General features: G+C 42.9%; 1 protein-coding gene across 1 annotated transcript in view; it reads right to left on the bottom strand.

Annotated features, from left to right (window-relative positions):
- Window positions 1-22,560, bottom strand: part of LAMA3 (laminin subunit alpha 3) — a 266,943-nt gene that overhangs the window by 32,784 nt on the left and 211,599 nt on the right. The window contains exons 33-35 of the mRNA XM_060174081.1: window positions 5,044-5,188; window positions 4,280-4,420; window positions 1,127-1,288 (exon numbers count right to left, since the gene is read on the bottom strand). Of these exons, the coding sequence (XP_060030064.1) occupies window positions 1,127-1,288; window positions 4,280-4,420; window positions 5,044-5,188 (448 nt within the window). The remainder of the gene's footprint in view (window positions 1-1,126; window positions 1,289-4,279; window positions 4,421-5,043; window positions 5,189-22,560) is intronic.

Below are 22,560 nucleotides of genomic sequence, written 5' to 3'. Positions count from 1 at the left end.
CCCCTCCTCTCCTCTCCCCTTCCCTCCTCTCCTCTCCCCCTCCCCTCCCTTCCCCCTCCTCCTCTCCCCTCCCCCTCCCTTCCCCCTCCTCCTCTCCCCTCCCCTCCCTTTCCTCTCCTCCTCTCCCCTCCCCTCCCTTTCCCTCTCCTCCTCTCCCCTCCCCTCCCTTCCCCTTTCCTCCTCTCCCCTCCCCTCCCTTCCTCTCTCCTCCTCTCCCCTCCCCTCCCTTTCCCTCTCCTCCTCTCCCCTCCCCTCCCTTTCCCTCTCCTCCTCTCCCCTCCCCTCCCTTCCCCTTCCCTCCTCTCCTCTCCCCTCCCCTCCCTTCCCCCTCCTCCTCTCCCCTCCCCTCCCTTCCCCCTCCTCCTCTCCCCTCCCCTCCCTTTCCCTCTCCTCCTCTCCCCTCCCCTCCCTTTCCCTCTCCTCCTCTCCCCTCCCCTCCCTTCCCCTTTCCTCCTCTCCCCTCCCCTCCCTTCCTCTCTCCTCCTCTCCCCTCCCCTCCCTTCCTCTCTCCTCCTCTCCCCTCTCCTCCCTTTCCCTCTCCTCCTCTCCCCTCTCCTCCCTTTCCCTCTCCTCCTCTCCCCTCCCCTCCCTTCCCCTCTTCCCTCCCCTCCCCTCTTCCCTCCCCTCCCCTTCTCTCCTATCCTCCCTTCCTTCCTCTCCCCTCTCCTCCCCTCCTCTCCTCTCCTCCCTTCCCTCCTCTCCTCTCCTCCCTTCCCTCCTCTCCCTTCTCCTCATCTCCTCTCCTCTCCCTTCCTCTCCCTTCCCCTCTCCTCCTCTCTCCTCCCCTCCCCTCCCTTCCTTTCCCTTCCTCTTCTCTGAGTGCCAGGAGTCAAACCCTGAGCCTCACAAAGAAATATGCTCTTCTGCTAATTCACCTCCCCATCCCTACTTTAATACCCAACTAATTTAATAATAACTGCATTGCATTAAGTAAAATCCTGTCGAATTAAATTTCAGAGCAACGTGTCTTTATTGTGATGTTTGTGCCTTATGTGAGCAAACCCAGTGAAGATAAGTAATACATAAAACTGGGGGATTCCACTCCTTGTTGCTTCACCCCAGATGCCCAGTAAGTCATGCTCATGCAGTGGCAAGGGGGTGAGAGTTCAGAGCAGGACATCCTTACCTTGTCCCCCAGGTAAGGAAGAGGTGCAACCCAGGAGACACTGTGGACTGTGGAGGGCAGCTCCTGAAGGTCTGCAACCACACTGCTGCTGCCTGGGTTGAACGAGACTGGGATGTGTGCTCCGTGTGCAGCCTCCAGGTGCCAGCCCATCATATCCACAAACTAGGACACAAATGCAAGAGATATAAGCATCCTGCAAGGTCCTGGGGAACAGTTGAGCTATGCAGAATAAAGTGAGCCATGGGGGGGGGAGGGGAGTCCTTGATTACTGGCTTCCTTTATGTGTCCCCTCATGAGGCTGCCCTTGGACTCCTAGGACAAAGTCCTGACCCACCTCTGCCCTGCTCTGATGCACTGCAACTAGGTGTTTTCTGGGAACTGTGACAACATACATATAGTGTTTTCTCTTATATTACTCAAGTACATATCCTGATTCTTGACAAGTTGTCAGCAACAAATATTCAAGTTGAAAACAGGTGCAAACATTTCAATGGAGAACTCCTTACAGAGAAAATGTGCCATGGAATTCAGTAACCTGTTAATACTTTTCTCTAAATACAGCATCATAATTAAATATTCCTCTGACGACAGAGGAAACTGGGAACTAAATTATAAAGGGAAGAAGAATGATCACTTGACATGATTTAAGTTAGGAAAAGGTTTCTAGTTTCTCACAGGGTAATTTTTCTCATTAAAATGTCTTTTTTTTCTTAATTACAAGCATGAATTCCTTTTAGGAGGCAGACAGTAAAATATATTTAAAATTATTTCCCAGAACACTTGCTAGGCATAAGCCATTACTCACACAAAGAAGGTGATTGTTACATTACTGGTTTATGGAATAATAAAAGCAACCAAAGTTTTGGTTTCAATTTGGTTTAAATTAAAAAGTTGCCTAAGGAAAGAGAGTGGCAAAACAGATGAGAAAGAAAAAAGCAGATAAGAATAAATCAGGGGGAAGAATAGCAAACTCCATCTATTCACTGAATGTCACAGGGCCTCAGATCCTGCTCTAGCCCTGAGCAGTTACCAGGTGGTTTCCACACTAGTGTGGGGAAAGACATAATAAACAAACATTAGAAGTAAATGTTCTCTGACTACCAGGCAACCCCATAATCCAAGGCCCTGGTCAGGGAATTCTGGGATTTCCATAGAGATATGATGGGCCTAAACCTCTGACAGATCCCTTTCTCCTCCATCACTGGTCATCTCCATCAGGAACAAAATCATGAACCATATTGTAGGCCTCCACAGGACACTGCCCTCAATGTAGAACAACAGTGGTAGAGACTTCCCCACTCTCCAAAGGGAGGCTGGGTCAACATACTCTGCCACTTGAGGAAGACTGGTCCTGTAATGAATGCAGCCTAAAATATTCCTAGCTGTGACCATGGAATGCCAACTCAGACCTACAGGGATGCAGAAGTTACACAGGCTCCTGTGCTAAATATGAATAGACATGGGCTTTCGGTCAGATTGATGGGGTTTACAGTTAATGGTACTTATATGTTTTTTTCCATATTTGGGAGCTACTCTCTGCCCTGATTCAAGCTTTCTGATCCCATCCTCAACTCTGACACCATCTTCCCAGACAATACTTTCAACCCACCTGCATGATAGCTGTTGGGCTCTGGCAAAATTAGTAAAGTCATGGGCCCCTTAAAATATACCTAAAATAGGGAGCTGGGCAGTAGCACAGTGGGTTAAAGAACACATGACATGAAGCAAAGGGACCAGCATAAGGATCCCAGTTCAAGCCCCTGGCTCCCCACCTGCAGGGGAGTTGTTTCACAGGCAGTGAAGCAGGTCTGCAGGTGTCTGTCTTTCTCTCCTCCTCTCTGTCTTTCCCTCCTCTCTCCATTTCTCTCTGTCCTATCCAACAATGATGACATCGATAACAATAATAATAACCACAACAACGATAAACAACTAGGGCAACAAAAGGGAAAAAATGGCCTCCAGGAGCAGTGGATTTGTAGTGCAGGCACCGAGCCCCAGCAATAACCCTGGAAGAAAAGAAAAAATACATATACCTAAAATACATATACCTAAAATAGACTTCCTAGTTTCTTCCAACATGAAAACCCCAAATTTCACCTGCACTATTCTTACCTTCAGGTTCCTGATTATTAAACAATTTGTTCTGCTTTATATCTTAATGCTTTTTCAGACACCAAATTGCAGATGTTACCATGGTGCCAACCTGACTTCCCTGGGCAGACGACCTCACTAATGTGTCCTGGAACCCCACCTCTCCAGAGCCCTGCCCCACTAGGAAAGATAGAAACAGGCTGAGGGTATGGATTGACCTATCAATGCCCATGTCCAGCGGAGAGGCAATTACAGAAGCCAGACTTCCCACCTTCTGCACCCCATAAAGATCTTTGGTCCATACTCCCAGAGGGATAAAGAATAGGGAACCTTCCAATGGGGGGATGGGCTATGGAACTCTGGCAGTGGGAACTGTACCTCTCTTATCCCACAATCTTGTCAATAATTATTAAATCACTAATAAAAAAGAGTGAAAAAGAGGTAAATGTTCTCTATGCCAGGGAATGGCAAAGGCTCTGGAGTACATAAAGAAGGGGAAGCATAGAGACAGTGACAGGTTGAACTATTCTGTAGGGAGAGAGAAAGGAAGGTCCCTCTGGATGGGAAAAGCACTTGAGCAGAGACCTGGCAAGCTGACAAAGCACTGGCATGGGCAGGAGGAAGGCTGTGGAGGGAAGCTGGCAGGGTTGTTTGATATTTTAACAAAATAAAATACAAAAAAAAAATCTCAGGAATCTGGTGGTAGCACAGTGGGTTAAGCACAGGTGGTATCAAGTGCAAGAATCAGTGTAAGGATCCCAGTTTGAGCCCCCGGCTCCCCATCTGCAGGGGAGTCACTTCACAGGCGGTGAAGCAGATCTGCAGGTGTCTATATTTCTCTCCCCTTCTCTTTCTTCCCCTCCTCTCTCCACTTCTCTCTGTTCTATCCAATAATGACATCAGTAACAACAACAATAATAACTACAACAATAAGGTAACAAAATAAAATAAATAAATAAATATTTTAAAAAAATCTCCACAGTCTTTCATGTCTCATGGCTATTCATTACTTCTTCTTTCAGAAGTACAAAATAAGAAGAAACAGACCAATCCCTGCCATACCTTAGCTCTCCTTTTCTGTGTACTGTGGCAGCGAGTGCTTACTCCAAAACAAAAGCAGCTGGTACAGCCCTTGGGGTTTGCTCGGTCCAAATGGAATGATCCTGGTCGACACACACTGCATTCTCTGCCTTCCACATTTTCCTGTTGGTGTAAAATGCAAAACAGGAGGTGTCTGCTATGAGCTGATTGCAATTAATTATTTGGGCAAGTTAAACATCAACAAAAGATGTCAGAACATGAAATGCTCACCAAAAATGAATAGATACAGAACTGGTAAGCTTTTATCCTACAGACAAATGGAAGGATTTCCTCAAATACTTAAGATGCTCTTTGCATCTTAACAGCATATCACCATAAAGATTCCCAATTCATCCCACTTACTATCACCTCAGAAAAATCTGCCGGGTCTTGGGAACTCTCAAACCACCTTGCAGAGCCCTTAAGAATAGCAATTATTAACTTGAGTCCCATAGGCCAGCGAAGAGCTTAGTAGATTCTCAAGCCCCTTGGAATTATAGACAACTAAGTTTGTGTCTGTTATTCTGGAAAGTCTGTGGTCTCTTCAGAGGACAAGTCAGATGAGAGGTGTCTTCCTTCTGACGATTTCTGTCAAACGAGATGATGACTATAAAATGCTCACGCATCTGGGAATCTGGTATGGAGTAGTCCTACCCCCACATATATTTTTATAAGTTAAATCAACATGAACTTCTTCCCTGTCTAGCCTGTGGCTGAAGTCCTTGTCCTTGAATGCCCTATCTTACCTTGCAGAGGCAAGCTCCGGTGCCTGGGTCACAGACTCCCAGCTCGGTGCCATCTCTGTTACAATGGCAGGGAATGCACTCAGGGAAGCGGTAAAACCCAGGAGCACAACGGTCACACTGCTGCCCTGTGATTCTGGGCTTGCATCTATATTACAATAAATTAAGCAGAAGTTGCCGTCATTTTTCTATACAGAATTCTAATGTCCACCTTCACAGCAGCTGAGCAGCTGATTTTGAAACCAATTACAGAGATATTACATCTTTACACAGTGGAGTTTGTAGCCCAAGGGAGAATACTGACATACAAAACCTGTTAATAGGTCCAGTAAATATCAGATCAGGTCAAGATGAGCATCCTGGATGGGGCTTTCCCTGGGTCAGACTTGGTGCTAGGCTCTAGGGGGTACAAGGAGACAAACCCCCAGAGAACTCCCAAAAATAAAAGGTAAGATGGAAATAAACACTCCACTCAGCATCTCACAGCAGCTTAGGGGAGTAAGAGGGCAGCAGCTGATTCAACCTCTCTTGGGAAAGTGATGCCTGAAAGTATTTTAAAAGGTCAAGGGTCATGAGGCAGGTGATCTAGAGAAATGGAACAGCAGAAAAGGGTGTGGGACTCAGGTGTGGAGCTGCAGCAAAAGTATAAGCAGGAAATGCAGGCCATGATCCTAAAGGGATAGTGGGAACCAGCTCAAGGAGGTGAAGGTGCTGATGATGTGACCGTGTCAGGCAGGTGGGTAGCTGTGCCCTGAACACCAAAGGCAGACCAGTGTGATTCTAATGCCAGTTCCACGTGTATTGGAGATGTTATCTTAGCCAGTCATCCACTGCTGCAGGAATTTACTTCCTCTTTTTCAAGAGAGGAAAATGACAGCAACTCCCTGGGAGGAACAGGAGAGGGAGAGGAAGCAGCGTCTGGCAGGCTCCCAAACAAGGTGTCACCTTTAGAGAGGTTCTTAAGGAAAAAGTGAGGTTGGAGGGTTGATTTGTTCAATCAGGAGTTGAAAGGACTGAACCAGAGCAAAGATCTGAGGGATGATTCCACAAACTCTATTGGGGTAACATTACTAAGACTCGAACCCTCCGAGATAAAAGGAAAAGACAAGAGGAGTCTGTATTCCAGCTTGCACAACAGAGGGGACTCAGTAGAAGAGGAGAGCCAGGAGGCAAGGAGGCCTGGTGTGGAGGCCAGTGAGAATGACGTGTTCGAGGAGCACGCTGGGGGAGCAGCCCCCAGGAGCAGGCAGAGGAGCTGGAAGCACAAGAATGCAGGAGAGCATGGAGCAGTCTGAGCAAGAAGAGCAGTGGGCTGTGAGTACAACTGTGAGTCCAACACCCAAGAGGGAAAATGACGTGGGTGCCCGAGTCCCATAGCTGAAGTCTGATAGAACCTGCTGATCTTTCCTGTGGGTCTGGTGTGTAGGGAGTTCAATCTAATGTGAAATCTTTCACTAACTTGCTACCAGACATAAATGATCAGGGGATCCCTTCATACCTGTTAAAATATCTTATCCCAAGTGGCTAAAAAAAAATAAATAAATAAATATACCTTTGAGTACCAGTAAGTCTGCCTGACTACAGACATTATAGCCTCAGTAAAGATTTTGTACTTGATTAAGAACACAAATTCAGGACCAGGCATCCAGGTTTGAATCCCATCTGTGTACTACTCATTGGGTATAGATTGATTAAATCAATTACTTTACAGTTGAGATGCCCTAACCCATAATAAAAATGCAAATCATAGTGCCAACTTCATAGAATTCATGATAATTAACTAAAATATTAAAACCCTCAAGTAGGGGCTAAGAGATAGTCACCTAATAGAGTGCATACTTTTCCGTGCATGAGGACCTGGGTTTGAGCTTCTGGCTACTATACAAGAGCACCTGCACAAGAGAAGCTTCACAAGTGGTGGAGCAATGCTGAGGCTTCTCTTTCCAACCCTCCCATCCCACTCCACACCTCTCACCCTTTATCTAAAAATCAAAAAGAGTCTTTGTGGGAGCAGCATAATTGTGCAGGAACAGAGTCCCAACAATACTGTCACAGTGAAATAAATTTTAAAAATAAAAACCCTTAAGTAGCATTATGCACACATACAAGTATTTACTATAATTATTCTTATTATTGGCACTGAGTAAGGGAAGCTGGTATGTGTCCCTCCATACCATTCATCATAAATAAGAGGACAAAATCAGTTTTACCTGCAAGGCCTGTCAATGGGTCAAATGTCATATCAGGTAAGATTTATAGCTCTACTGAAAAGTATCACTCTAAGTTTCACTGTTTCCTTTCTATTCTTGCTCTGTAAGTTCTTCCCATACATGAGATCATCCCATATCCATCCTTCTCTTTTCTAGTTTATCTCAGTTAACATGATTCCTTCAAGCTCCATACAAGATGAGGTGAAGAAGGTGAATTCACCACTTTTAATAGCTGAGCAGTATTCCATTGTGTATATATACCATGGCTTACTCAGCCACTCATCCACTGTTGGACACCTGGGTTGCTTCCAGGCTTTGGCTATTAAATTATGATGCTATGAACATGGGTATACACAGATCTCTTTGGATGGGAGTGTTGGGTTCCTCAGGATATATCCCCCAGAGAATTGCAGGATCATAGGGAAGGTCCACTGAAAATCAGTCTTCTGATTTTCTTCAGACTGTTCTCTATAGGGGTTAGACCAATTACCATTCCCACCAGCAGAGCAGGAGGGTTTCCTTAGCTCCAGAAAACTCTATTTCAGCAAAGTCAAGGACTCTTGGGAAGGAGAACAAGCAGAGGGGTGTGAGGGAGGGGAGCGTTCAGGTCCTGGTACCTGATGATGATGGCCCTAACTTGGGAGTGAGAGTGTTTTACAGAAACCTGCCTTTGTGAAATGAGAAATTGTACCCATGTGCCAAGAAGTGTACTGTGAATTACCCTACCAATAAAAAATAATAAAGGGAAAGCATCACTCTCATTTAGTGAATTATTAACTTTATAAGAGGCTCAGAGACCTCTCTGTAAAGCTGAGTCAACAATGGGCCATCATCCAGAGAAGTGTTCGCCACCCACTTGCACTACTTCCTCTTCCACATAGTTCTGCATTCACTATAAAGGTCATTGGACCCTCTTAAAACTGACATTCGTTTTGTAATTTCAAATCTCAGGCTAGATATAGTCAGACAGCCCAGCAAAAATATTAAATCCGTGTTTACAGAAAATTCCCTATTTCTGGAGGAAGCAGCACATTCAACACAAAAACTCAGATGTTCTGGCAATGAGAAAGAAGAACACAGAAATGAAATGTGAAAATGATCAGAAAGAGGCTGTATCTTAAATTGAAAGAAGGGCTTTGGAGAGGACCTGGCTTACAGTGGGGTGGCCTCTACTCTCACATGGCAGCAAGGAAAGGGACACTGAGTCTGGACAGTGCTGTTGTCACAATGTGCCACTGGCTGTGTTTCCTTTAGCACTGTGTAGGGCTTCTGGCTCAAGTGTGCATTAAGTGAATGCTGTGTCCAACTGAGCAGATACACACTGCATACCAATGACAGACAAGTTGAGAATCCCTACCTGCCATAGCAAGTGACTTGTCTGGACCTTGGACCCGAGGACAGGCAGGCCATATTTTACATTACCCCTCACTGGAAAATAAAGGAATTAGAGTGTTTTTGCAGAGAGAGTACTTATGGAAACAAGAAAGAGGTGTAAGATTATTTGTCTGCCTACTCATTACAGAACATATATGAGGTGGTATGGGGGAAGGGAGAGGTGAGCTGACCATGTTAGGAATATAAGACAGAGGTTCTGAGCCTCACTCAGCAATTGAGATCATCATTACAAGCATCTGAGATGAGAAGGATGAAAAAAAGCAGTCTGAGCAAAGTGCTAAAAGCAGTAAATCTGGAGGACCCCAAGAGTAATCTGACAGGTAAGAGTTAATCAAAACCTGAAGGGATATAATGTCTGGATTACTGAGCAGTGCAGTGCTTAGAACATTGAAAATATTAATCCTGTACACAGAAGGGAAAAAAGTTGTCAAAGGAGTTTGGAGTGGTGCCATGACAACGAAGGATAAAAAAGAAACTTCTTTGAAATATAACTGAGTATCTTTGTAAAATCACCTAAGGTCATTCTGACCTTGGCACATTAATCCAGGCAAATGCTCTGCTGCCCATATTGCAAGAAGTAAAAAAGAAACAAAAATGGTTCTAGTAGATGCTGCAGAATTGTAGCCCTGGGGATGCAAGTCAAGTGAAGTCATCTCCAAGGCAATGGGCCCTTGGCCAGACATTATGTAAAAGCATCTGCATGCCTGTGAGTATTCGCTGTGCCTCCTAGCCAGCCAGAAAGTGAGGTGCTAGGATAAACTCTTTCCTTTGCCCATTAAATACTACAGTACTTTCATAATATTCCCATCTAGCTCCAGTCTTAGTCTAGAATTCAAATTCTACCGTGTTTATTGATTCATCCATTCAGTAACTATTGAGCATCTTGCAGAGAGATAGATAGCTAGATAGACAGACAAACAGGCAGGCAGGCAGGCAGGCAGGCATGTTTTAGGAGACATATGAGGGAAGGGAAAAAGTCAGCCTTGACCTTGGCACATTCACACCAAAGCTGCTGAACTGAAATGAAGGAAGTTGGGTAATCATGTGAGAGAAGAATGGTTAAGCAAGACATTTGCTTTAGGTGATGAGCTGATAAAGATGTGTCTATGTACCTGTAGAAGACTTTGTGCCTTTTATTACTGAGTTCTATATTTCCAGCTTTTTTAAAGAACCCTTTTCTGCCAGGGCATCTCTGGGACTTTGTACTTGCACAGTAGCACCAGTCTCACCTAACACTTCTTTTATGTAGAGGGTGAGAAGTAGGGAGTCAGAGAGTGGAGGAGAGATACCACAGAACTACTCCAACTTTGAAGCTTCCTCTGTTCAGCACTTCCATGTGGAGGCCAGGGTATGTGATGAAAGTTCATACCGGGGCTCTATTTCCTGCATGCTTCTCTCAATTCATACCAACTGATATTGCATCTGCTGATCCCAGCCTAATCAATGCAACGAGTACCACCTCAACATGCTTCACTTTGGACTGTGTCCAGAGATGTCAGGCATGGAATATCAACCTTCAGCCTCATTACTCAGGTTAGACCTTTCCTTTCTCATAGGACTCCTTAAATGGGATTACCATTTAAGGTGGTTCACTTCCTAACAAAGCCCCCAAACCTAGATATAGATCAGGTCCCATGAGATAGGACATATGTTCTCATGTATCCATAAATTAGGGAAAAATATATACCTGAAAGCAAAAGTACACAATAGTCTGCAGTGAGTCAATATATGCAGCAAACAAGTAGAAAGACCTTAAAAAGACACCATAAAGTATCTAGTAAAATAGTTTCTACTATTTTAATAATAAATAATAAATCCTTTCTTTAATAAAAAAAAAATAGTTTCTACTTAGACCTAGATACCCACCTCGCCTACTTCCTAGTACACTTCCCTCACTCATTCCAAAGCTAACCTTATCAAAGCTGCAAAAGCTGAATAAGGGCAAGAGACTGGCATACTTTAACAATGACTCTTTAGTAACTATCAGGCCACCCCATCAGCTGGGGCCCTAGTTGGGGAGTCCTAGGATTCCCAAATAGACATGATGGGCCTAGACCTTGAATAGATCCCTTTCTCCACTGTCACTGGTCATCTACATCAGGAACAACACAAAGATCTCTTTGTGAGCCCCTATAGGACCTTGCCCTCAATGCGTATCAACAATGGTAGAGAATGTTCCATCCTCCAAAGGGAGGCTGGATAACATACTCTTTCTAAGACATGAGGAATATGGGTCCTGATATTGGGGCAACTTGGAACATTCCTACTCATGACCACAGAATATGAGCTCGAACCTACAAGGGTGCAAAGGTTGCATAGACTACTAAGATGAATATGGGCTCCAGATCAGATCAAATCAATGGGGTTTACAGTCAACAATATTTATACACCTTTCCCATATTTGGGAGCTACTCTCTTTCCTGATCCAGCTTTCTAGCCCTTTTTCTACCCATGACATCATCTCCCCAGATAATAACCTGGATCCACTTGCATATCTGATGTCAGGCTCAGGCAAAATCTAGTAAAGTCCCAGCAGTGACACCAAGGAGGTGACTATAACTTAATTTGGGTTATAAAATAGAGTAGAAAAAAAGGGGAAAAATTTTTTTTCTTTTAAAATTATTAAGCACACCTCCTCCCCCTCCCCCCATAACCAGTCCCTGGGGACCAGCTCCTAGCAGGCTCCCCTGCAGAGCTTCTTTCTTTACCAAGATTCCTGTCCCACAAGGGAGTATCATTCATTCTAAGTCTATACCCTTCTGAAACCTCTGGCCCTTTTTCTTTCTAAGTAGCCAACCCCCCCACCTCACCCCGCATAGCTACTTAAATAATCAAAAATAAATAAATTTTAAAAACTCTTTCTTTTCACCGCTCTTTTATGACTATTCTTATCTTTTTCTTTTTTCTCTCTCTTTTTTTTTCTCTTTTTCATTCTTGTCATCCTTTCTTCCCTAATCCTACAGCTTCCAAAGCCATAGGCCCCATCCCCCACACCACCAAACAGTGTGCTTTTTTGAATTCACTGATACACGTTTGAAAATTATTTTGGGGAAGAATTCTGATTCAGAGTAGACTCTCACTGAGAGTATCTCTGCTCAACTTCCCTTCCTCCTTTACCTACCCCTAGAATATACAGTGGATAGTAGATTTGCATAAATGTCTATTTCAGCTATCCTTGTCTAGTCCTGAGGTGGTGTTTGTTTTTTTTTAATCTGATCACGAGGTTTGAGGTAATCTGGGACAGGGTTTTTTTCTACCTTGCTCTATTTTATTATTAATATTATATAAAGGCATATATCTTCCCCCCCCCCTTTTAGGTTGATCAGAATTAACTCTGAGGGTATCTTTCATTGCTAGGGTAGTGGGCATCTTATCTATGTGGGAGAAACTTATCTCATTACTCCCACCTCCTCTACAGACTCCCCTCCCTCCTCCTCCTAGCTAATTAAAAAAATTAAATTAAATTAAAAATAAAGTAATAAAAAAAACTTTCCTTTCACTGCTATTTAATTACAACTCTTTTTCTTATCGTTTCTCTTTTCTCTCTCTTGTCTCTTTTTTCATTTTTTTTTATCTTGTCATACACTTCTTACTTCCTTCTTCTTTGCCTTTCTGAATTATTTTGGGGAAGAAATCTGACTCAGAGTGGACTCTCTAGGTGTGTATCTCTGCTCTACTTCCCTTTCCCCTCTTGTTACCCCTAGAATATACAGTGGATAGTAGATTTGCATAACTGTCTATTCTTGCTATCTCTCCTTTCTTTTCTCTTCCTTCTTCACTGGGATTTGGTTACTATTTTTTCACAGACTGGAGAAATTGTTTGGCTAACTGTTAGTGATTAAACTGCTTCAATACTTGCTTCTGTTGTTACTGTAATTCCTGAGGTTGGTGAGTGCAATTGTCATAAAGGTATTTAGTACAGTGTTGCTTGGGCTCAAGACACAACAACTGAGGAACAACAGAGCATAAAAAAAGAAACACATAAATCAAAAAAATGGGTAGATCAAAACAAATAAAACTGCTACTCCAATGAATGAAGACAATAGCCCAGAAGAAACTACATCCAGAAGTAACCATAGATAAGAAAAGTATGCAAGCAATAATAAACTTATTAATCACAGAAATGAAAACAACATTGGAAGAAAGGAATGGCAGTATTAGGGAAACAACAGTTGAGACCCCCAAGGAAAATACTGATTATCTTGAGGCAATTAGAGAACTGAAAGCTGAAATAGCTGTAATGAAGAAAGAAGCTGAGGCAAGGGAAAGCAGACTAACAGAAGCAGAAAACAGAATTAGTCAGACAGAGGATGAGTTAGAGAGAACTAAGAAAGAGGTGAAAGAGCTCAAAAAGAGATTCAGAGACACTAAAAACAACAACAGAGACATGGGATGATCTCAAAAGAAGTAACATTCGTATCATTGGCCTGTCAGAGGAAGAAAAAGAGGAAGGGGAAGCAAACATTCTAGAGGAAATAATAGAAAAAAACTTCTCAGACTGGAATAACAGAAAGGACATCAAGATTCAAGAGGCCCATAGAGTACCAAACAGAATCAACCCAGACCTGAAGACACCAAGACACATCATAGTCACAATGAGAAGAAGTAAGGATAAAGAAAGGATCCTAAAGGCTGCAAGAGAGAAACAAAAAGTCACATACAAGGGAAAACCCATAAGTTTATCTGCAGACTTCTACACTCAAACTATAAAACCCAGAAGAGAATGGCAAGATATCTATCGAGCCCTGAATGAAAAAGGGTTTCAACCAAGGATAATATATCCTGCTAGTCTTTCATTCAAACTAGATATAGGGATTAAAACCTTAGACAAACAACAGTTAAAGGAGGCAATCATAACCAAACTGGCCCTGAAAGAGGTTCTAAAAGACCTCTTATAAATAAGAACATCACTATAATACTTGCAATATATCAGAGCAAACAAAAAAAATTTTTTTTGAACAAAGGCACTACAATACACTAAATCCATAATATCAATAAATGTCAATGGCTTAAACTCACCCATCAAAAGGCACAGAGTGGGGAGATGGATCAGAAAACATAACCCAACCATATGCTGCTTGCAAGAATCCCACCTGTCACAACAAGATAAACACAGACTTAAAGTGAAAGGATGGAAAACTATCATATAGGCTAACGGACCTCAAAAAAGGGCAGGAACAGTCATTCTCATCTCAGACACGACAGATTTTAAATTAAATAAAGTAATAAAAGATAGGCAAGGACATTATATAATGATTAGAGGATCAATCAGCCAAGAAGACTTAAGAATTATTAACATCTATGCACCCAATGAGGGACCATCTAAATATGTCAAGCACTTACTGAAAGAATTTCAAAAATACATCAATAGTAATACAATAATAGTGGGAGACTTCAATACCCCACTCTCACACTTAGACAGATGAACAAAGCAGAGAACCAACAAAGATACAAGAGAATTGAATGAAGAGATTGACAGACTCGACCTCTTGGACATTTTCAGAGTCCTTCACCCCAAAAAACTGGAATACACCTTCTTTTCAAATCCACATAACACATACTCAAGGACAGACCACATGTTAGGCCACAAAGATAGCATCAATAAATTCAAGAACATCAAAATCATCCCAAGTATCTTATCAGACCACAGTGGAGTAAAACTAACATTTAACAACAAACAGAAAATTATTAAAAGTCACAGAATTTGGAAACGAAACAACATACTCCTTAAGAACCACTGGGTCAGAGATTCACTCAAGTAGGAAATTCAAATGTTTCTGGAAACAAATGAAAATGAAGACACAACCTATCAAAATATTTGGGACACAGCTAAAGCAGTACTGAGAGGGAAACTTATAGCCATACAATCACATATTAAACACCAAGAAGAAGCTCAAATGAACTACCTTACTGCACACCTCAAGGACTTAGAGGAAGAGGAAAAAAGAAACCCTAAAGCAACCAGAAGGACAGAAATCACTAAAGTTAGAGCAGAAATAAACAAAATCAAAAATAAGAGAACCATACAAAAGATCAATGAAGCCAAATGTTGGTTCTTTGAAAGATTAAACAAAATTGACAAACCCCTAGCCAGACTCACCAAACAAAAAAGAGAAAAGACTCAAATTAATAGAATTGTAAACGATGGAGGAGATATCACAACTGACACCACAGAAATCCAGAGAATCCTGCGAAACTTCTATAAAGAACTATACGCCACCAAGCTAGAGAATCTGGAAGAAATGGAACAATTTCTAGAAGCATATGCCCTTCCAAAACTGAACCAAGAAGAACTACAAAATCTAAATGCACCAGTCACAGACAAAGAAATTGAAACCGTTATTAAGAATCTCCCCAACAACAAAAGTCCTGGACCAGATGGTTTCACAAACGAATTCTACAAAAATTTCAGGAAACAGTCAGTACCCATACTTCTGAAGCTTTTCCATAAGATTGAAGAAACAGGAATACTCCCTTCCACTTTCTATGAAGCCAACATCACCCTGATACCAAAAGCTGATAGGGACAGAACAAAAAAGGAAAACTATAGACCAATATCTCTGATGAACATAGATGCCAAAATATTAAACAAGATCTTGGCCAACCAGATACAGCAACATATCAAAAAGATTGTTCATCATGACCAAGTGTGATTCATCCCAGGAATGCAAGGCTGGTTCAACATCCGTAAGTCTTCTTCTTCTAGCATTTGCCCTTCTTCCGTAGCCAGTCAACAGCGTCAGGTTGAGCCTGATGAAAAGTTTCGAGACCTCCTTTGAATCTGGAGAGGTGGCAGTTATTGACTATGTGGGTCATAGTCTGTCTGTAGCTGCAGGGGCAGTTTGGGTCGTCTCTGGCTCCCCAGTTATGGAACATAGCGGCGCACCGGCCATGGCCTGTTCGATAGCGATTGAGGAGGGCCCAATCATAACGTGCTAGGTCAAAGCCGGGTTGACGCTTGCAGGGGTCTGTGATGAGGTGTTTGTTCTTTACTTCAGCTGACTGCCAACTCTGTTTCCAAGAGTCTGGAACAGAGAAGTTCAGTGTAGGCATAGGGGACCAGATTGGGTGACGAGACATCAAGCGTTGGACAGGGTGGGTGAAGATATCCGTGTATATTGGCAGGTCCGGTCGAGTGTAGACATGGGAAATCAACTTAGATGATGCCGCATCCCGACGAATATCTGGCGGGGCGATGTTGCTAAGAACTGGCAGCCATGGAACCGGGGTGGAACGGATGGTTCCAGAAATGATCCTCATGGAGGAATATAATTTGGAATTGACCAAGTGGACATGGGGGCTACGGAACCATACTGGGGCACAGTATTCTGCAGTGGAATAGCATAATGCCAGAGATGATGATCGTAGTGTGGCAGCGCTTGCGCCCCATGAGGAGCTGGCCAGTCTTGCAATGATGTTAATCCTCGCACCCACCTTTGCTGCAGTTTTTATGAGATGTTCATGAAATGACAGAGTGCGATCTAGAGTAATGCCAAGATAGACTGGCTGGGCTTCATGTCGGATTCTCGTATCGCCAAGCTGCACATTAAGCTCACGCAAGGCCGAGGCATGGTGTAGATGGAAAACAGATGATACCGTTTTTGCAGTGCTAGGGATTAGTCAACATTTTTTACAGTAATCAGATATCAGAGACATGTCTTTCGTGAGTGTTTCCTCGAGGATGTCGAACTTGGATGCCTGAGTTGCACAGCAGATGTCATCAGCGTAGATGAACTTCCTTGAAGAAGTTTCTGGGAGGTCATTGATGTAAATATTAAATAGCGTAGGAGCCAGAACAGAGCCCTGGAGGAGGCCACTTGAGACAAGTCTCCATCTGTTAGACTTGTCACCCAGATGTACCCGGAATCTTCTGTTTTGGAGAAGAAACGATATAGTGTTGGCCACCCATGGAGGCAGGCATCTTGAGATCTTGACTAGGAGATCACGGTGCCAGACCATGTCATAGGCTGCTGTGAGATCAACAAAGACAGCACCCATCTTTAAATTCTTCTGGAATCCATTTTCAATGTAAGTTGAGAGGGCCACGGTTTGTTCACAGGTAGATCTTCCTGGGCAGAAACCAGCTTGGGCGGGTGATAGGAATTTCTCTGTAAGATGAGAAATACGTGACAGAAGCAGCCTCTCAAGGAGTTTATAACACATGGAGAGGAGAGAAATTGGTCTATAGCTGGTGGCCAGTGTTGGGTCTTTCTTTGGTTTCAAAACCGCTATAATCTTCGCACGACGCCAAACTTTGGGCATAGACTCAGATTCCAAGATGTGGGACAGGAATGAAGTGAGCCACTTCTTTGCTGCGGAACCCAGGTTAAGAATGAGTTCTGGGGTGATGTTATCATAGCCAGCAGCTGTTCCCGGTTTAACCCTCTTCAAAGTGTCTTCCAGTTCAGACAGTGTAAAGGGAGGGAGTTTTGGAGATGGACAATATAACCGTTTACCATACGGCCTCTTCGACCTTCTATTACTCCATTACTATTGGAACTATTCAGCTCGTCAACGTATATAAGCCTCCTAGTGCCTCATGGGATAATGAGGTCCTGCCTAGCCTGAATCACCCAGCCGTTTACTTTGGAGACTTTAATAGTCATCACCAAGACTGGGGATATTCCTCCACTCGTGCTGACGGCTCTATCTTAGCCGACTGGGCTTCAGTGAATGACCTCTCCCTACTATACGATCCCAAACAGCCAGGCTCTTTTCACAGTGCTAGATGGAATAAAGACTCATCACCCGACCTGTGCTGGATTAGCACAGTCAACGGCCAAGCCTTTCCCGCTACGAGACACGTTCTCAAGATCTTCCTGCACAGTCATCACCGCCCAGCTATCATCCACATTGGTCTCCAGCTCCCACTGATTCTGTGCTCAGAGAAACTAAGATGGAACTTTCGGAAAGCAAACTGGCGTCTGTTCAGTGATCTTACCAATAAATCTATTCCTGCAATTCCAATTAACTCTATCCCCTCTGAAGATTCCTACAGGCGCTTCCGCCAAGCCATCTTCAAAGCAGGTTCCCAAGCCATTCCTCATGGGAGACGTGCTAACTACACACTTTGTCTTGATGCTGAATGCGAGCAACTACTAAAGCAGTATGATGAGTCGGGTGACCCAGATGTGGCTGACCATCTCATTGCCTCCCTGGATGCAGATGTCAAGCCCGCTGGCAACAACTCACGGAAAGTCTGAACTTTACCCACTCAAGTAGGAAGGCCTGGAAGCTTCTTCACAGACTGGGTGCCGGTAGCCAACCCCCTCCCGTCTCCCATCCTCCCATATCTCCAAACTCAGTGGCCAGTCACCTAACTCAAGTTGGACGTGCTAAGATCGACCCAGTCTGGAAAAGAGAAATTTCCCATGAGTGGTCATCCCACTTCCGGTTATCTTGTCCATCCGTAAGTCAATCAATGTCATTCACCACATCAATAAAAGCAAAACCAAAAACCACATGATTATCTCAATAGATGCAGAGAAAGCCTTTGACAAAATCCAACACCCATTCATGCTCAAAACTCTACAAAAAATGGGAATAGATGGGAAATTCCTCAAGATAGTGGAGTCTATATATAGCAGACCTACAGCCATCATCATACTCAATGGACAGAAGCTGAAAGCATTCCCCCTTAGATCGGGGACTAGACAGGGCTGTCCGCTGTCACCACTACTCTTCAACATAGTATTGGAAGTTTTTGCCATAGCAATCAGGCAAGAGAAAGAAATCAAAGAAATACAGATTGGAAGAGAAGAAGTCAAGCTCTCACTATTTGCAGATGATATGATATACATAGAAAAATCTAAAGAATCCAGCAGGAACTACTGGAAGTTATTAGGCAATATAGCAAGGTATCAGGCTACAAAATCAATGTACAAAAATCAGTGGCATTTCTTTATGCAAACACTAAATCTGAAGAAGAAGACATCCAGAAATCACTCCCATTTACTGTTTCAGCAAAATCAATCAAATACATAGAAATAAAGTTGACCAAAGAAGTGAAAGACTTGTATGCTGAAAACTATGAGTCGCTACTCAAGGAAATAGAAACTGACCAAGAAATGGAAAGATATCCCATGCTCATGGATTGGAAGAATAAATATCATCAAAATGAATATTCTCCCCAGAGCCATATACAAATTTAATGCAATACCCATCAAAGTTCCACCAAGCTTCTTTAAGAGAATAGAACAAACACTACAATCATTTATCTGGAACCTGAAAACACCTAGAATTGCCAAAACCATCTTGACGAAAAGAAACAGAAATGGAGGCATCACACTCCCAGACCTTAAACTATATTATAAAGCCATCATCATCAAAACAGCATGGTACTGGAACAAAAATAGGCACACAGACCAGTGGAACAGAATTGAAAGCCCAGAAATAAATCCCCACTCCTATAGACATCTAGTCTTTGATAAGGGGGCCCAAAGGATTAAATGGAAAAAGGAGGCTCTCTTCAATAAATGGTGCTGGGAAAACTGGGTTGCAACATGCAGAAGAATGAAATTGAACCACTTTATCTCACCAGAAACAAAAATCAACTCCAAATGGATCAAAGACCTACATGTCAGACCAGAAACAATCAAATACTTAGAGGAAAACATTGGTAAAACAGTTTCCCACCTACACCTCAATGACATCTTTGATGACTCAAACCCAATTGCAAGGAAGACTAAAGCAGAAACAAACCAATGGGACTACATCAAATTGAAAAGCTTCTGCACATCCAAAGAAACTATCACACAAACAAAGAGACCCCCTCACAGTATGGGAGAAGATCTTCACATGCCATACATCAGACAAGAAACTAATCACCAAAATATATAAAGAGCTCAGCAAACTTAGCAGCAAAAAAGCAAATGACCCCATCCAAAAATGGGCAGAGGATATGAACAAATCATTCACCTCAGAGGAGATCCAAAAGGCTAACAAACATATAAAAAACTGCTCTAGGTCACTGATTGTCAGAGAAATGCAAATTAAGACAACACTAATATACCACCTCACTCCTGTAAGAATGGCAAACATCAAAAAGGACAGCAGTAACAAATGCTGGAGAGGTTGTGGAGACAGAGGAACCCTTTTACATTGCTGGTGGGAATGTAAATTGGTCCAGCCTCTGTGGAGAACAGTCTGGAAAAATCTCAGAAGGCTAGACATGGACCTTCCATATGATCCAGTAATTCCTCTCCTGGGGTTATACCCCAAGGACTCCATAACACCCAACCAAAAAGAGGTGTGTACTCCTATGTTCATAGCAGCACAATTCATAACAGCTAAAACCTGGAAGCAACCCAGGTGCCCAACAACAGATGAGTGGCTGAGAAAGCTGTGGTATATATACACAATGGAATACTATGCAGCTATCAAGAACAATGAACCCACCTTCTCTGACCCATCTTGGACAGAGCTAGAAGGAATTATGTTAAGTTAGCTAAGTCAGAAAGATAAAGATGAGTATGAGATGATCCCACTCATCAACAAAAGTTGAGTAAGAAGATCTGAAAGGGAAACTAAAAGCAGGACCTGACTAAATTGTAAGTAGGGCACCAAAGTAAAAACCCTGTGGTGAGGGGTAGACATGCAGATGGGAATGGGTGGGAGGGATGGGTCACAGTCTTTTGGTGGTGGCAATGGTGTTTATGTACACTCCTTGTAAAATGTAGTCATATAAATCACTAGTTAATTAATATGAGAGGTAGAAAATTAATTGTATGTCTCAAAGTTTTTTAAAACACAGACTGAGGGAGTCGGGCTGTAGTGCAGCGGGCTAAGCGCAGGTGGCACAAAGCACAAGGACCGGCATAAGGATCCCGGTTCGAACCCCGGCTCCCCACCTGCAGGGGAGTCACTTCACAGGCGGTGAAGCAGGTCTGCAGGTGTCTATCTTTCTCTCCTCCTCTCTGTCTTCCCCTCCTCTCTCCATTTCTCTCTGTCCTATCCAACAACGATAACAACAATAATAACTACAACAATAAAACAACAAGGGCAACAAAAAGGGAATAAATAAATAAAATAAATATATAAAAAAAATTTTTAAAAATTAAAAAATTTAAAAAAACACAGACTGAATCTTTTTAATATATAGGCTGTGTAATTGATATGCAGACTCTCTCAAAAGCCTAGACCAAGTAGATCAGAAGCAACCAATAGCACAGCTATATACAAGATACTGGGTACTGTACAGCAAACCGTAACAAAAGGACTTTTCAAAGTTAACCCAATTACCAAATAATGTGATGATAACATTAACTATCCATTGTCTTTTTGAACCCTAAGACAGCAAGAACCTCACATCTCCACTATAGAGCCTTTATTTACTTCCCCCAGTCCTGGAACCCTTGGATAGGGCCCACTTTCCTGTATGTCTCTCCCTATCTATATCAAATAATATTGCATCTGCCGATCACAACCTAACCAACGCAACGATTGCCACCTCAACATGCTTCACTTCAGACTGTGTCCAGAGACTTCACGTGTGGAATGACAACCCTTCAGCTTCATTACTCGGGTGAGAACTTTCCTTTCATAGTATACTCTAATTCCATCTGACGTGGTTCACTTTCTAACAGTCCCATAACCTAGATATACACCAGTTTCTGTGAGAGAGAGCAAATGTTCACACGTATCTGTAAACTACTGCAAAATATATACCTGAAAGCATAAGTGCACTAGAGTTTACAGTGAGTACCCCCCTAACACTTCCTCTCCACTATTCCAACCTTTGCGTCCATGATTGTTCAACAATTTGTTTGGCTTCGTATGTTAACTCTCTTTTCAGTCATCCGGTTCCAGATGTCATCAGGATGCCGACCAGGTTTCCCTGGACTGAAGACCCCACCAATGTGTCCTGGAGCTCTGCTTCCCCAGAGACCCACCCTACTAGGGAATGAGAGAGGCAGACTGGGAGTATGGACTGACCAGTCAACGCCCATGTTCAGCAGGGAAGCAATTACAGAAGCCAGACCTTCTACCTTCTGCAACCCACAATGACCCTGAGTCCATGCTCCCAGAGGGATAGAGAATGGGAAAGCTATCAGGGGAGGGGATGGGATATGGAGATTGGGTGGTGTGAATTGTGTGGAGTTGTACCCCTCCTACCCTATGGTTTTGTTAATTAATCCTTTCTTAAATAAAAAAATAATAATAATAAAAATACGAGGGCTAGGGAGAGATGGTATTGGTTATTCAAAAAAACTTTCATGCCTGAAGCCCAGATGGCCCAGCTTCAACCCCCTGAATCACCACAAGCCAGAACTCAGCAGTCTCTTCCCCTCTTTTCTCTCCTCCCCTCATTAGACTAAAAATTAAAATCTCCTCTTAAAAAATAAGGTAAACTATCTATCAAGGGTCAGGGTTGGAATTTCTGATCTTGGAATCACAAGGATTTGGTATAATCTAAGCCAGGACAATGGGTGGGCTTTCCAGCAAAGAGAGCATAGAGAAAAGAAGGCATACAGACAGTACTTGGCACATAATAACATCTTATTATCTGGTGTTAGTGTGAATAAGCACTGTTATAAAAAGTCTTTCCACTGTATTTTTAGCCTTTTAGATAATTTTATTAAGTAGGCACCTCTAGTATCTCTATTTTACAGGTGGAAGAACTGAGACACAAAGAGGAGAGTGAGGTAACGTACTAAGGCCAACAGTTAATGAAGGCAGCCAAAGAGGGGCACAATATGAGGCAAACTCACATAAAAAATCTCGGTGCTAGGCAGAAGCAGAAGGCTATGCCAGTGAAAGAAAGATGATTCAAAGAAGTAGGTGAAAGACTAATGTCACAGAAGATGAAGGAAGACAGAGGGAATATAGGTGAGAACACTATGTACAGCTTGGAGTTTAAAATTCCATTATTCTGTGATGTGCAATCAAAGGAACTGCTTCTCCAAGTTGACTGGGC

This window comes from Erinaceus europaeus, chromosome 15 (genome assembly GCF_950295315.1).
Source record: "Erinaceus europaeus chromosome 15, mEriEur2.1, whole genome shotgun sequence".
Lineage (NCBI taxonomy): Eukaryota > Metazoa > Chordata > Mammalia > Eulipotyphla > Erinaceidae > Erinaceus > Erinaceus europaeus.
The sequence above is the reverse complement of the archived record's forward strand: the minus strand, read 5'-3'. Positions and strand labels throughout refer to the sequence as shown.